The sequence below is a fragment of the Callospermophilus lateralis genome, chromosome 3, assembly GCF_048772815.1.
Source record: "Callospermophilus lateralis isolate mCalLat2 chromosome 3, mCalLat2.hap1, whole genome shotgun sequence".
Lineage (NCBI taxonomy): Eukaryota > Metazoa > Chordata > Mammalia > Rodentia > Sciuridae > Callospermophilus > Callospermophilus lateralis.
Window position 1 is genome coordinate 132,927,637 of NC_135307.1, and position 13,805 is coordinate 132,941,441.

A 13,805-nucleotide genomic window follows, 5' to 3' on the forward strand; every position below is an offset into this window, starting at 1 on the left:
ACCATCAGCATTTCAGGCTTGTTGAAAAGAGGTCCTCTTTCTCAGTGAAAGTTGAAAGATTTCCAGAGCTCATTCTCCTTGGGCTACCTTATAGCAGATGCTCACTGAAGGAGTAGGACAGAGGAGGCCTCCAAAAAAGTCCAGGTATCATGCTGTGAGCATTCAAGGAAAGCCTGGACCAATCAGGCAGGCCAAAACAAGTGGGGCTCTTGCCTGCCAGCCCTTACCTACATATAATGACATTTATATGTGTAATTAATCAAAAAATCATAGTGAATTGATAAACATTTGTATCTTCCAATGACCTTGCTACCCTAAGAGAAATATTATCATGAAATTAAATGAAAACAGTTATGAGCTCTCATTAGAGATAATCTGATCTCAATTCACAGGCAGATATTAGAACACTATATAGCTGTTTATGGTTTCACATTTTACATGTGTGACTTAAAAGTTTAAGTCTTTATTGTTTTTAAGAAAAAATATTAATAACATAATTGTTTTATAGCTAGACAGATAAATTTAAAGCAGCAGCTTATTCATGTGATGGACCACATCTGCAAATTAGTTGATATGATTCCTGTTGATGATCTGAAAGCCTTGAATTGTGGGAATGAGCTGCTTCAACAGAGGAATATAAGGTATCTTGATTTTTCTCATTCTGAAAAATACCAAATTCATTTCCACTACTCATCAAAAAAAAAAAAGCCGGGTGCAGTGGCACATGCCTGTAATCCAAGTGGCTTGGGAGGCTGAGACAAGAGAATTGCAGGTTCAAAGCCAGCCTCAGCAACAGTGAGGCACCAAGCAACTCAGTGAGACACTGTCTCTAATAAAAAAACATAGGGCTGGGGATGTGATTGAGTGTCCCTGAGTTCAATCCCGAGTACCAAAAAAAAAAAAAAAAAAGGATAGGGCCAGGCCAGCCTTTCTGACCTGGGAATTACATAAGAATAATTGTCATATTTCTGTGTTTTAAATTTGTTTGCTTTTCAAACTATTCCTTTTGCATTTGTATTCAAATTTTTGAGACTGGGAAAAATGAGATATTTTGCCACAATTTCTGTTTGGGTTGAAAACTAAAAATTATTTTGTGACCTACCATAGTAAACTACTTACATTGAATGGGTTGTTTTCTTTTCTCTCTTCAGAAGGAAACTCCTAGCTGAAGCAGATTTTAATGGAAATGATGTCAGTCTTTTTGGTTCAGTGTGGAGACACAGGCCTGCTTCAGTTGATAACCCAGTGGAGGGTGATTTCTGCCCAAGGGGGGATTCTGTTAAGGAGTTAAATTTTCCACACCTTCCCTCAAATTCTCTTTCCACTGGGAAATGTTTACTGACCACTACCCCAGAGAAGACAGAATCCTCAGACACCTTGAAGAATCTCTTTGAAAGACCGTTATTCACTTCCCATTTACAGAAGTCCTTTGTAAGTGGCAACTGGGCTGAAACACCAAGGATAGAAAAAAGAAATGAAAGAAATGTTCTTACAAGCACGGCTATAAAAAATCAGAATAAAAACATTGCTTCAAAAAATGACTTAGAAGGAGAAATCCAGGCTTCCTATGATATTGATAATTTTGACATAGATGACTTTGATGATGATGAGGACTGGGAAAATATAATGCATAATTTAACAGCCAGCAAATCCTCCACAGCTGCCTATCACCCTATCAAGGAAGGTAGACCAATTAAATCAGTATCAGAGAAGATTTCTTCAGCCAAGACAAACTGTCTTTCAGGGGCATCTACTGCTCAAAATAAAAGCTTTTCAGAATCAATTCAGAATCACACTGGTAAGTTTAAAATAAATTGAATGCTTAAATATTATAGGAAAACAAAACTGTCCAAAATAGGAATTGTATAAGAAAAAACATAGCAAAAGTCATCATTGCCTGAAAACTACATTGTTTCTATGCAAATTTCTACTGATAATATGCATTACAAATCGAAATTTCAAAAGCAAGATGCTCTTTTGTCTCTGTAGCAGCTGTAGTTTTATAAAATGTATAATTATAACCTATTGTAGTAAAGCCCCAAAATCATTTACAAATGTGCTTTGCCTTTAAATTAACATCTTTAGTCCCTAAAACAATAAAGCTCATCATGAAGGTCAAGTTTTATGGGCATAAAGAAAAAATTTATATGTTAAAATGTATGTGTATCTTAATTTTTTATTTGTTTTAATTAGTTACACATGACAGTATAATGACCTTGACATATCATACATTTGAATCAGATGGTATATAATTTCTCATTTTTCTGAGTGTACAGGTTGCAGAATCATATTGGTCATGCAGTCACATATATACACATAGTAATAATAATGTCTGTTTCATTCTACTATCCTTCCTATCCCCCCACAGAAATTTCTTAAAGCCATCAGATTACTTTCAGCCTAGAATCTTTTTCATTCATTCATTCATTCAACAAATACGTGTTAAGTGCTCACAATGTGCCATGTACTGTGCTGGGTCTGGTAATACTCTAAAGATAGATAACAAATATTTCCTCCCCTCTTGGAGCTAACAGTTTAATGAGTTTTTGGAGGAGTGAATTTAGCCACTTTAAAGATCCAGAATAAAGCCAAAATTAATTTTAAAACTTTACATCAGCCCTGTAAAGTTATTACATAGTGCTTTTTAACTGAACCAAGTATACATGGGCAGAGTTTTATAAACTACAGCTTTCCTATTTTTGCCATTGATGACTTAATACTCGGAGGTTGTACTTGCAGTTACGCCATTGACCTTTAAAATAGTCATTAATGGATTTATTTTGGTATGTTAGAATGTGTCATACTTGGTGTTTGCAATCATCTTTGAGACAGTTGAGTGTTGGGGTGAGGGTAGCTGCCAGAGCTGGCATGAGAACCTTTGTTCACTACTGAGCCAGAGTTGCCACAGAGAGGATGAAGAGCCAGGACTGGATGTGAGAGACGTTGTGAAAGAAGAATCTGAGAAGTTCAGATGACTCTGAGGTTTCAGACCCTCAAGACTGAAGTGACTGAGAAAACTATGACACCATTCACAGAAATAGGGGAATCAGGAAGCAGAGTCAGGTTGGAGAAAAGCTGAGGACGGCTATTTTTAAGATTGGTTGACCTTAAAGTGTTGTTAAGTCGTTCAGGTAGAAATGTCTTGCAGATGAGTGGAGATGTGTGCAGGATAGGAACTTAGTAAGGTATCAGAAGACATCCAGGCATTTTCTATGCATGTAGGTTATGTTTAAGATCACAGGACTAGGAAAATTCCAGGTACCTGGAAGCCTTCCAAATTTAAGAGATAAGAAGAGAAATTAGAGTCCGAAAAGGGAATGCAAATCCAGTAGAGGGGCTCAAGGTATATAACTCAGTTGAAGAGAGTGGCCTAACATGCTGAAGGACTGGCAATGTAGCTCAGTGGTAGAGTGTTAGCCTAGTGTACATGACCTCTGGGTTTAAGCCCCAGGACCACAAAACACAAAAATGAAGCAAGAGGAAAACTCATGATTACCTTAAAGGTCAAGAAAGAAGAGAAAGAGAATAAATAGTAGGGATAGACACTGTAGAAGTCAATAAAATAATTGATTTGTTCCCTTAAGAATTTTCTGAAAGCCAGGTGTGGTAGCATATACCTGTAATCCCAAGGATTTGGGAGGCTGAGGCAAGAGGATCACAAGTTCAAAGCCAGCCTCAGCAACTTAGAGAGGCCCTAAGCAACTCAATGAGACCCTGTCTCAAAATAAAACATAACAGGGCTGGGGTTGTGGCTCAGTGGCAAAGCACTTGCCTAGCATGCATGAGGCACTGGGTTCAATCCTTTGCACCACATATAAATAAATAAAATAAAAAATAAAGATACATCAACAACTAAAAATTATTTTTAAAAATTAAAAATAAAACAAAAAAAGAGGGCTAGGGATGTGGCTCACTGGTAAAGCACCCCTCAGTTAAATCCTCAGTACCAAAAAAAAAAAAAAAGCACCAGGGAGCACCCGGAGGTGTCAGGGGATTTTCTCACACTCTTTGGAAAGGAAACCATGTGAACAGTTAAGGTGTGCTGGACAGAACTAGGTGCACAGTGATCCTGCAGGGGGAATGGTAAATGCTAAAACTGTTATTACCTGAATGCACTGATTTTTCTTAACATTGTTTTTCTAGACAACTTGGCGCAGAATTTAGCATCTACAAATCTGAAACACGAGCGTTTCCAAGGTCTCAGTTTTTCTCATACAAAAGAAATGATGAAGATTTTTCATAAAAAATTTGGCCTGCATAATTTTAGAACTAATCAGCTAGAGGCGATCAATGCTACACTGCTTGGTGAAGACTGCTTTATCCTAATGCCCACTGGTATGTATTTTTAGATATAAATTGGCAGGAATCCATTGGCAGATGTTAAATGAAAGCCCTTTAATAGAAATAAAAAGAACACCTACACAGTATTTCTATCGTTCAGGGACCTCTTAAACCTCCCATGCCATAGTAAGAAAGTGTTTCACCTCCTATCTATTCTAGTTGTTGACAGGATAAAGTTTATAGCTCTTTAAGATCTTTTTTCTTTCTGAGTAGGAGGATGGGTGCTGGAGATTGAACCCAGGAGTGCTCTAACACTTAGCTACATCCCCAGCCCTTTTTATTTTTTTTTTTCTATTGATTGATTGATTAAGACAGGATCTCACTAAGTTGCCCAAGCTAGTCTTGAACTTGCAGTTCTCCTGCCTCAGCCTCCCAAATCACTGGGATTATACGCTTGTGTCACCATTTTTAACTTAAAATTTATTGTATTTGACTTGATCTAGAATTTTTCTTTTTTTCTAATCTAAATAAGACTTGAAAAGTGAACCAAAAAAAAAAAATCACCATCAAATACCAGAACTAGGGCTGGGGTTGTGGCTCAGTTGTAGAGCACTTGCCTGCTTAGCACGTGTGAGTCACTGGGTTCAATCCTGAGCACCACAAAAAATAAACAAAATAAAGATATTATGTTCATCTACAACTAAAAAAAAAAAAAAAAAATCAGAACCATTTGGGAGTTTATTTCATCAGGTTTGGTATAGTAGCCTGGGATTAAAGTGTAGCTCTTGCTTATGAACAGCATGACCATGGGCAAGACACTTCACCCCCTTTACCCATTTCCTTTGTATCCATAGGGATAAATAATAAAGTTCTTGCTTCACAGTGTCATGAAGATTAAATGTAAAGCGTTGAATGCTGTTTTTTCTTGGCTCCAGTTTTGAAAAGTCCAAGACTTTTCGTTATGTTAGTAAAGCTATAACAGCTGTCCTATGATTTATAGCCATATATATAAGAATATGAAATAAAGTGTTCGGTTAGGAAGTAGGGAGAATTTGGAGTTTCAGTCCCTACTTGTAGTCCTCTGTTTTTTGCTTGCCTTGTTTTATGAAATTTAAGTGATATAAGCTTAGTAATCAGCATTTCAAATTTTATTAACATGTTGTCACTCTACCTTCTATTTACTCTTAATTTAGTACTTGAAAACTCTATTACTGGAGGGCTGGGGATGTGGCTCAAGCGGTAGCGCGCTCGCCTGGCATGCATGCGGCCCAGGTTCGATCCTCAGCACCACATTCAAACAAAGATGTTGTGTCCGCTGAGAACTAAAAAATAAATATTTAAAAAAAAAAACAAAAACTCTATTACTGGAAAGTACCCTGGTATAAGTCACTGATTCTCAAAGGTTTTTATGGTCCTTTAAGGTTTTAAGGGGATGTTTTTTAAGTCCTCTCAGTGGACTGAAGGTGTAGCTCAGTGGAGGAATGCTTGCCTAGCACATGCAAGGTCCTGGGTTGGCCCTTTAGCACTGCAAAAAAAAAAAAAGTAAATTAAGGTCCTTCCTTAATTTCAACTTCTTCGCTTACATGTACATGTGCACACAAACGCGCACGCGCACACACACACACATTTCAGATAAGGTTTCTTTTAGACAAAAATAGTTTAAGTACTGATCTAGTACATTTTACACTTGATAAAATTGAGGGAGGACAAGTAAGATTAAATAGCATTTCATAGTCCTACAACTATGAACACACATACAACTATGATTATTAATAAATAATAAGCAGGTCTCTTTATTCTCAGTATCCTTTTGTTTCCTTGACATTTCTACATATATACCAAAATGAAATTCATATGGAAAAGAAGAAATATAATATATAGTTTGAAAAAAGCTAAGGTCCTAAAACTGCCTAGCTCCAGCCTCTGCCGTTAGTAGATAGGTAAAATTGAAAATTAATTGCTACGTAATCATTTTAGTCAGCTTGAAATGTGTACTTTGGGCTGGAATGCTTGCCTAGGGCAGGTGCCTTGTTATCATAATCTCCAGCACAGCAAGCAAAAACAAACAAATAATTTGGTTTACTGTCCTGTTGATTTGAATGAGAGTTACATAGCAACAATTGTCTTGGTCTTTTGAAATTTCTTTTCATCTTCTGCTCATACCTACAAATGTAGTTTCTCCTTTTATTTTATTTCAAAGGGAGATTGGGACTATTCTTACTGATGAGAGTACTGGGAGTTCAAGCTATGACAGTCAGTGTCAAAAGGCCCATAATGATTTTAAAAAGCTGAGATCTTGAAACTGACTTCTGGATCATAGAGACATACTGATCAATGTGTTTTTGATTTTCAGTTTTGTATATTTTATTATATTCTAGTTCTTAAAAAATAAATTTTAGAGGTGGGGATTGTGGCTTAGTGGTAGAGCACTCGCCTAGCATATGTGGGGCTCTGGGTTCAATCTTCAGCACTACATAAAAATAAATAAATAAAATAAAGGTATCATATCGAACTACAATTAAATGTGTGTGTGTGTTAAAAATAAATAAATAAATTTTATGGGGGTGGGGTTGTGGCTCAGCCTGCCTAGCACATGTGGGGCACTGAGTTCGATCCTCAGCATCACGATAGATAGATAGATAAATAAATAAATATGAAGTTTTTATATCCATCTGTAACTAAAAAATGTTTAATAAATAAATTAAGAAGAAATTATTTAATCCTAGGATCATAGTTTTTAGAGATCTCTTAGATTGTTAGAAATAAAAAAAACTTGCTATGTTTAAGTGTCCCAGGTAGACCTTTTAAGTAATTCCATTGTATTTAAGTATTTTTGCCCTGATTCATGCTTTTGCTGTTGCGTATAAAAAGTCCTAAAAGACATTTTTATGCTTTATTTAAATTGCTCATTCAAAGCCAGCCTCAGCAACTGAGCGAGGCCTTAAGCAACTTAATGAGACTCTGTCTCCAAATAGAAAAACAAAAAGGGATGAGGATGTGGCTCAGTGGTAAAGCATCCCTGGGTTCAGTCCCAGCACCAAAATTAATTAATTAATTAACTGCTTGAATAGTTTGGCTCAGGGGTATAGCAAATTGGACCATGAACAATATCACTTGATATCCTATCAACTATTTTGATTATTATATGTGGTTTCCCTTATAACTTTTACCTTCATTCTCTCAAGATAAAAGCTGACAGATGTTTTTTATATTAAAACACTTTATAAAACAATGTATATGTAGCATGATGGCATAGGATGTATTTTATTGGTACTGTACATGATCAGAAAAACTTCTCCAGTAACAAACTATAGAAATGACCCCTGAAAGTATGGTCTTGCTGACAAATTTTTTTTTTTCGTTTCTCTTTTAGGAGGTGGTAAAAGTTTGTGTTACCAGCTGCCTGCCTGTGTTTCTCCAGGAGTCACTATTGTCATTTCTCCCTTGAGATCACTAATAATAGATCAAGTCCAAAAGCTGACTTCCTTGGATGTAAGTTATAACATACGAATACTAATAAAAGTGTACCTTCTACTGAATTACGTTTCAGTGTACTAGATAACTTTTTTATTAAATAATTCATGAATTGTAATAATAAAGCATAACAGTTAAGTTGTACAGTTAAACACAAGCATTTGAAAATTCTGATACAGATAATGGTGTGTAATTCAATCTTTTATTCTTTTATGAGAATTATTTTAGTAAGAGCTTTTAGTCTATATTTTCTAGTATATATATATATATATATATATATATTTTTTTTACTAATATAAAGAGATTTCTCTTTTTATGGTGGCTGGATCAGCATGGTTCTCTTTCCAGTGTGTCTTGAAGTGCATGCATATGTGCATGCCCATATACATATATCCTTTTTCTTCAGGGCTCAGTTGACGGAAATATATGACTACATTCTACTATATTCTTCGTATTAATATACCCATACATAGGACTCAAATCTCTTGGACACTAAATTCATATTTATCTTATTTACAAATGTGAAAAGTAAATCAAAGAAAAGGTAATAAGCAGGGCTGGGGCTGAGGCTGGGGCTCAGCAGTAGAGCACTCAGTTAGCATTTGTGAGGCTCTGGGTTCGATCCTCAGCACCACATAAAAATAAATAAATAAATAATGGTATTATGTCCAACTACAACTATAAAATAAGTATTTAAAAAAAGTTAATAAGCAATGGGAAGGCTGTTGTAAGTTATACTTAATAAGGGTTTTTATAAAATGTGTGTCCTCATTATTATTGTAGTGAGATACATTTCCTTTGATAGATCTGATATGACTTATAAAATATTTATAAAACCTAAAAGTAAATAAACTCTTGTCAGATTAATGTATAAAATTTAAATGTTTGTTACTTTTACACTTAGATTCCAGCTACATATCTGACAGGTGATAAGACTGACTCAGAAGCTACAAGTATTTATCTCCAATTATCAAAAAAAGACCCAATTATAAAACTTCTATATGTTACTCCAGAGAAGGTTTGTGTATTTATATCATTATTTTTAAATATAATATTTAAAGCCACTAGAATTATATATTTTTAAAACTTTGACATCATTTTTGATGTATAGTATATTGCAAAGAATTCCTGTAGGGCTGGGGATGTGGCTCAAGCAGTAGCGCGCTCACCTGGCATGCATACGGCCCGGGTTCGATTCCTAGCACCACATACAAACAAAGATGTTGTGTCCGCCGAAAATTAAAAAATAAAATATTAAAATTCTCTCTCTCTTCTCTCTCTTTAAAAAAAAAAAAAAGAAAGAATTCCTGTAAACATTTCACCCAGAAACCTTAAAGGAAAACATTTCACTGTGATTACTTTATCATTCTTTCTATTTTTTTGCCTCAAACATTTGATTTAGAGTAAGTTGCAGGGCTAGAGATATAGGTTAGTTGGTAGAGTGCTTCCCTTACGTGCACAAGACATTGGGCTCAAACCCCAGCACCACCCAAAAAAAAAAAAAAAAGATAGTAAGTTGCAGCCGGGCACAGTTTTGCACACCTATAACCCCAGTGGTTTGGGAGGCTGAGGCAGAAGGATTGAGAGTTCAAAGCCAGCCTCAGCAACGTAGCAAGGCACTAAGCAACTCAGTGAGACCCTGTCTCTAAATAAAATACCAAAAAAGGGCTGGGATGTGGTTAGGTGCCCCTGAATTCAATCCCTGGTACCAAAAAAAAAAGTAAATTGCAGAGGTGGGGAGGGAAAAATAGAAGTTCATTGGATTAGACAAAGGGTAATGAAGGGAAGGGAGAAAAGATGGGTATAGGAAAGACAGTAGAATGAATCAGACGTGACTTTCCTATGTTCATATATGAATACATGACCAGTGAAACTCCAAATAATGTATAACCACAACAGTGGGAAGTTATACTTGATGTATGTATGTATGTATGTATGTATACATGTCAGAATACGTTCTACTATCAAGAATATCTAAAAAGAACAAATAAAAAAAAGCTGCAGACATAATATTCTTTTAACCCTAAATATTTTACTATGTATTTCCTAAATACAAGGAATTTTCTTATAAAACCTTAGAACAGTTATCAAAATCAAGACATGCACATTAGACCGGGAATATAGCCCATGTGCTTAATATGTGCAAGGCCTTCAAGAAAAAATGAGGAAATATACATTCATACAGTATTATCACTTTAGTTTTAAACCTTCTTCTAGTTTCACACATTGTCCCCAATATTGCTGTCCTTTGTAGCAAAAGAAAACCCAAGATTACTCTCCTTTAATCTAAAGAATTTCTCTCTTTTGTCTTTCATGAATTTGACATTTTGAAATCTAAAGTTGTGTTTTGAGAACTGCCCCTCAGTTGAGTTATCATGTGTTTCCTCATGATTAAATTTATGCCATTCACTGAGGCAGGGATAGCACAGATGTGACAGATTTTATGTGCCTATTGGGAGAGCTTTGATGTTGATCCATTCTATTACTGATGTTAGGTGACTGTTCACTTGGTTAAGGTGGCACCAGCCGGACTTCTCCATCATAGTTACTCCTCCCAGCCCTGCCCACCTTTGTAATTAGCAGATATCCTGTTATGGGATAGTTTGAGATTATGTATGTACCCTGCTAGACATCAAAGTTTTACCCACAAATCTTAGCATCCACTGATGACTCTTTCCAGGTCAGTTATTACTGTAATGGATGCCAAATTTTGATTTATAGTAGGTACTGTATCACAAGGAAAAGCTTTCCCTTTAATTGAACGTATTTATTTCTATCAGTATGAATTCATGGATTCTTAATTTATTCAGTGGGTTACAATCAATTATCATTCTGTATTTTGACATTCTCTTTGTCCTAGATTTGACCAGTGAGAGTGCTCCATCAAGCTGGCTTCTATGTCCTCTTCCTGTGTCCCTTTCAAGATGTGGGTGCTACATGTGCTTGTTGGTACTGGGATGTCATTTCTACTAGGCCTTGTCATGGACAAAGCTACAAAATACATACATACCTATATCTATATGTACAATATATACACACATGTGATTTTTTCCTCAAACAACATGCACAAACATAACACATATCTGTAACCCCATTAACAGTGTAAACATGTGTTGGACCATGTATTCAGGCAGAAAAATGTAACTTAATAAGTAAACTGTTGGCTAAACATGGGTGAATGTCTAAAATATCTGATTTCCTATTTTCTATTACTTCTGCTGTTCTCTTCATGAATTGAAATAAGAGCCAATTTTATGTCAGGGTTTTAATACTGCTTAACTGTAATGGAACTTAGCAAAACTATTCAAGTGCTGTGTTTAAATGTCTCGTGTATTTCTGGGCCAGGTCTGTGCCAGTAACCGGCTGATTTCCACTCTGGAGAATCTGTATGAGAGGAAGCTCTTGGCACGTTTTGTTATTGATGAAGCCCATTGTGTGAGTCAGGTAAATACTGTTTTTTTTGTTTGTTTGTTTTTTGTTTTTTGGGGTTTTTTTTGGTTTTTTTTTTTGCCAGTGGAGGGTGCCAGGGATTGAATTCCAGGCACTCAATCACTGAGCCACTTCCCCAGAACTATTTTTTTTTTCTGCCTTTTATTTTTTTTTATAATATTTATTGTTGGTTGTTCAGAACATTACATAGTTCTTGATATATCATATTTCACATTTTGATTCAAGTGGGTTATGAACTCCCATTTTTACCCCGCATACAGATTGCAGAATCACATCGGTTACACATCTACTGATTTACATATTGCCATACTAGTGTCTGTTGTATTCTGCTGCCTTTCCTATCTTTTACTATCCCCCCTCCCCTCCCCTCTTCTCTCTCTACCCCATCTACTGTAATTCATTTCTCCCCCTTGTTTGTTTGTTTTTTTTCCCTTTCCCCTCACTTCCTCTTGTATGTAATTTTGTATAACCCTGAGGGTCTCCTTCCATTTCCATGCAATTTCCCTTCTCTCTCTCTTTCCCTCCCACCTCTCATCCCTGTTTAATGTTAATCTTCTTCTCATGCTCTTCGTCCCTACTCTGTTCTTAGTTACTCTCCTTATATCAAAGAAGACATTTGGCATTTGTTTTTTAGGGATTGGCTAGCTTCACTTAGCATAATCTGCTCTAATGCCATCCATTTCCCTGCAAATTCTATGATTTTGTCATTTTTTAATGCAGAGTAATACTCCATTGTGTATAATGCCACATTTTTTTTATCCATTCATCTATTGAAGGGCATCTAGGTTTGTTCCACAGTCTTGCTATTGTGAATTGTGCTGCTATGAACATCGATGTAGCAGTGTCCCTGTAGTATGCTCTTTTTAGGTCTTTAGGGAATAGACCGAGAAGGGGAATAGCTGGGTCAAATGGTGGTTCCATTCCCAGCTTTCCAAAAAATCTCCATACTGCTTTCCAAATTGGCAGCACCAATTTGCAGTCCCACCAGCAATGTACAAGTGAACCCTTTTCCCCACATCCTCGCCAGCACTTGTTGTTGTTTGACTTCATAATGGCTGCCAATCTTACTGGAGTGAGATGGTATCTTAGGGTGGTTTTGATTTGCATTTCTCTGCTAGAGATGGTGAGCATATTTTCATCCAGAACTATTTTTATAATTTATTTAGAGATAGGATCTCACTGATATGCTTAGCACCTTGTTTTTGCTGAGACTGACTTTGCACTCATGATCTTCCTGCCTCAGCCTCCTGAGCTGCTGGGATTACTGGCCTGCACCGCCGTGCCTGGCTTACATACTGTTTTTATGTCTTAGAAAATCATTAAATTTGTGCTACCAATAGTATATATTTGTATATCTTCAGAATCGAAGAAAACCCCACATTGAGTGAACTGTTGTACTATTTCATTGAAGAATAAAGTGATTCTTTATATTCACTAGTGTTCTTTTTATATAAAGAAAAGCTAAATAATCTGAAAAGCAGTATTTTTTTCAACTAGTGGGGACATGATTTTCGTCAAGATTACAAAAGAATGAATATGCTTCGTCAGAAGTTTCCTTCTGTTCCAGTAATGGCTCTTACTGCCACAGCGAATCCCAGAGTACAGAAAGATATCCTCACTCAGCTGAAGATTGTGAGGCCTCAGGTGTAAGTAACAACTTAAAGTCATATATTTTTAAAACCTTAGGGCAGTGGTTAGCAGAGTTTCTGCACATTAGAATCACCTATGAAGCCCAAAGTCTCAGTACCCAGGTTGTACCCAGACCAGCTAAATCAGAATATTTGGCTCTGGGATCCAAGGTGGGATTTGTTTTGTTTGTATTTTGGGTTTTTTGGTTCATTTGTTTAATCCTCAAGTGATTCCGATGTGCAACAGTTTGGCAACTAGGGCCTAAGGGCTTTTCTTCACTTACCAAAAGTAAAACTCTATCCCAACACCAACTCTAGAAATGGGGGTAATTTGCATGTTGCACCTATGGACCCTGGTGTATCCCAGTAATAAAGTACCTTTAACTTTGTCTTCATCTGAGCCACAACATACTTCTTGTTGCCATCAAATCCATAATTATTTAATAACCAAAGCCACTATAAAAATTATTCCAGCAAGGAGGAGTGGCGTATGCCTCTAATCCAAGCAATTTATGAGGCTGAGGCAGGAGAATTGCAAGTTTGAGGCCAGCCTCAGTGATGCCTAGACAACTTAGCAAGACTTGGTTTCAAAGTAAAAAGGTCTGGGGATGTGGCTTAGGAGTTAAATTATTCCTGTGTGTGGATTCAAGTTGTACTGGATTATTTTGTACTTCTACCTGAGTTTGATGAGTCATGCATTCTTCATTAGGTTCTTTCACTCAGCAAATATTTTATTTAAAATGTGTTTGTGGTGCTGGGTTTAGTGGCGCCCTCCTTTAATCCCAGCAGCTCAGGAGGCTGAGGCAGAAGGATCGTAAGTTCAAAGCCAGACTGAGCAACTTAGCAAGGCTCTAAGCAACTTACTGAGACCCTATCTCAAAATAAAGGGTTGAGGATGTGGCTCGGTGGTAAGTGACTCTGGGTTCAATCCCTGGTACCAAAAAGAAAAAAAGTGTTAAATATTTTTTCCTT

The 13,805-nt window shown here is 36.4% G+C and overlaps 1 protein-coding gene and 1 pseudogene across 1 annotated transcript in view; one reads left to right on the forward strand and one right to left on the reverse strand.

Annotated features, from left to right (window-relative positions):
- The window catches only part of Blm (BLM RecQ like helicase), a 65,326-nt gene that overhangs the window by 13,004 nt on the left and 38,517 nt on the right, over positions 1 to 13,805 (forward strand). The window contains exons 5-11 of the mRNA XM_076849423.1: positions 509 to 641; positions 1,152 to 1,798; positions 4,144 to 4,335; positions 7,655 to 7,773; positions 8,660 to 8,773; positions 11,101 to 11,199; positions 12,703 to 12,851. Of these exons, the coding sequence (XP_076705538.1) occupies positions 509 to 641; positions 1,152 to 1,798; positions 4,144 to 4,335; positions 7,655 to 7,773; positions 8,660 to 8,773; positions 11,101 to 11,199; positions 12,703 to 12,851 (1,453 nt within the window). The remainder of the gene's footprint in view (positions 1 to 508; positions 642 to 1,151; positions 1,799 to 4,143; positions 4,336 to 7,654; positions 7,774 to 8,659; positions 8,774 to 11,100; positions 11,200 to 12,702; positions 12,852 to 13,805) is intronic.
- LOC143396228 (small nucleolar RNA U3) lies at positions 7,543 to 7,620 on the reverse strand (annotated as a pseudogene).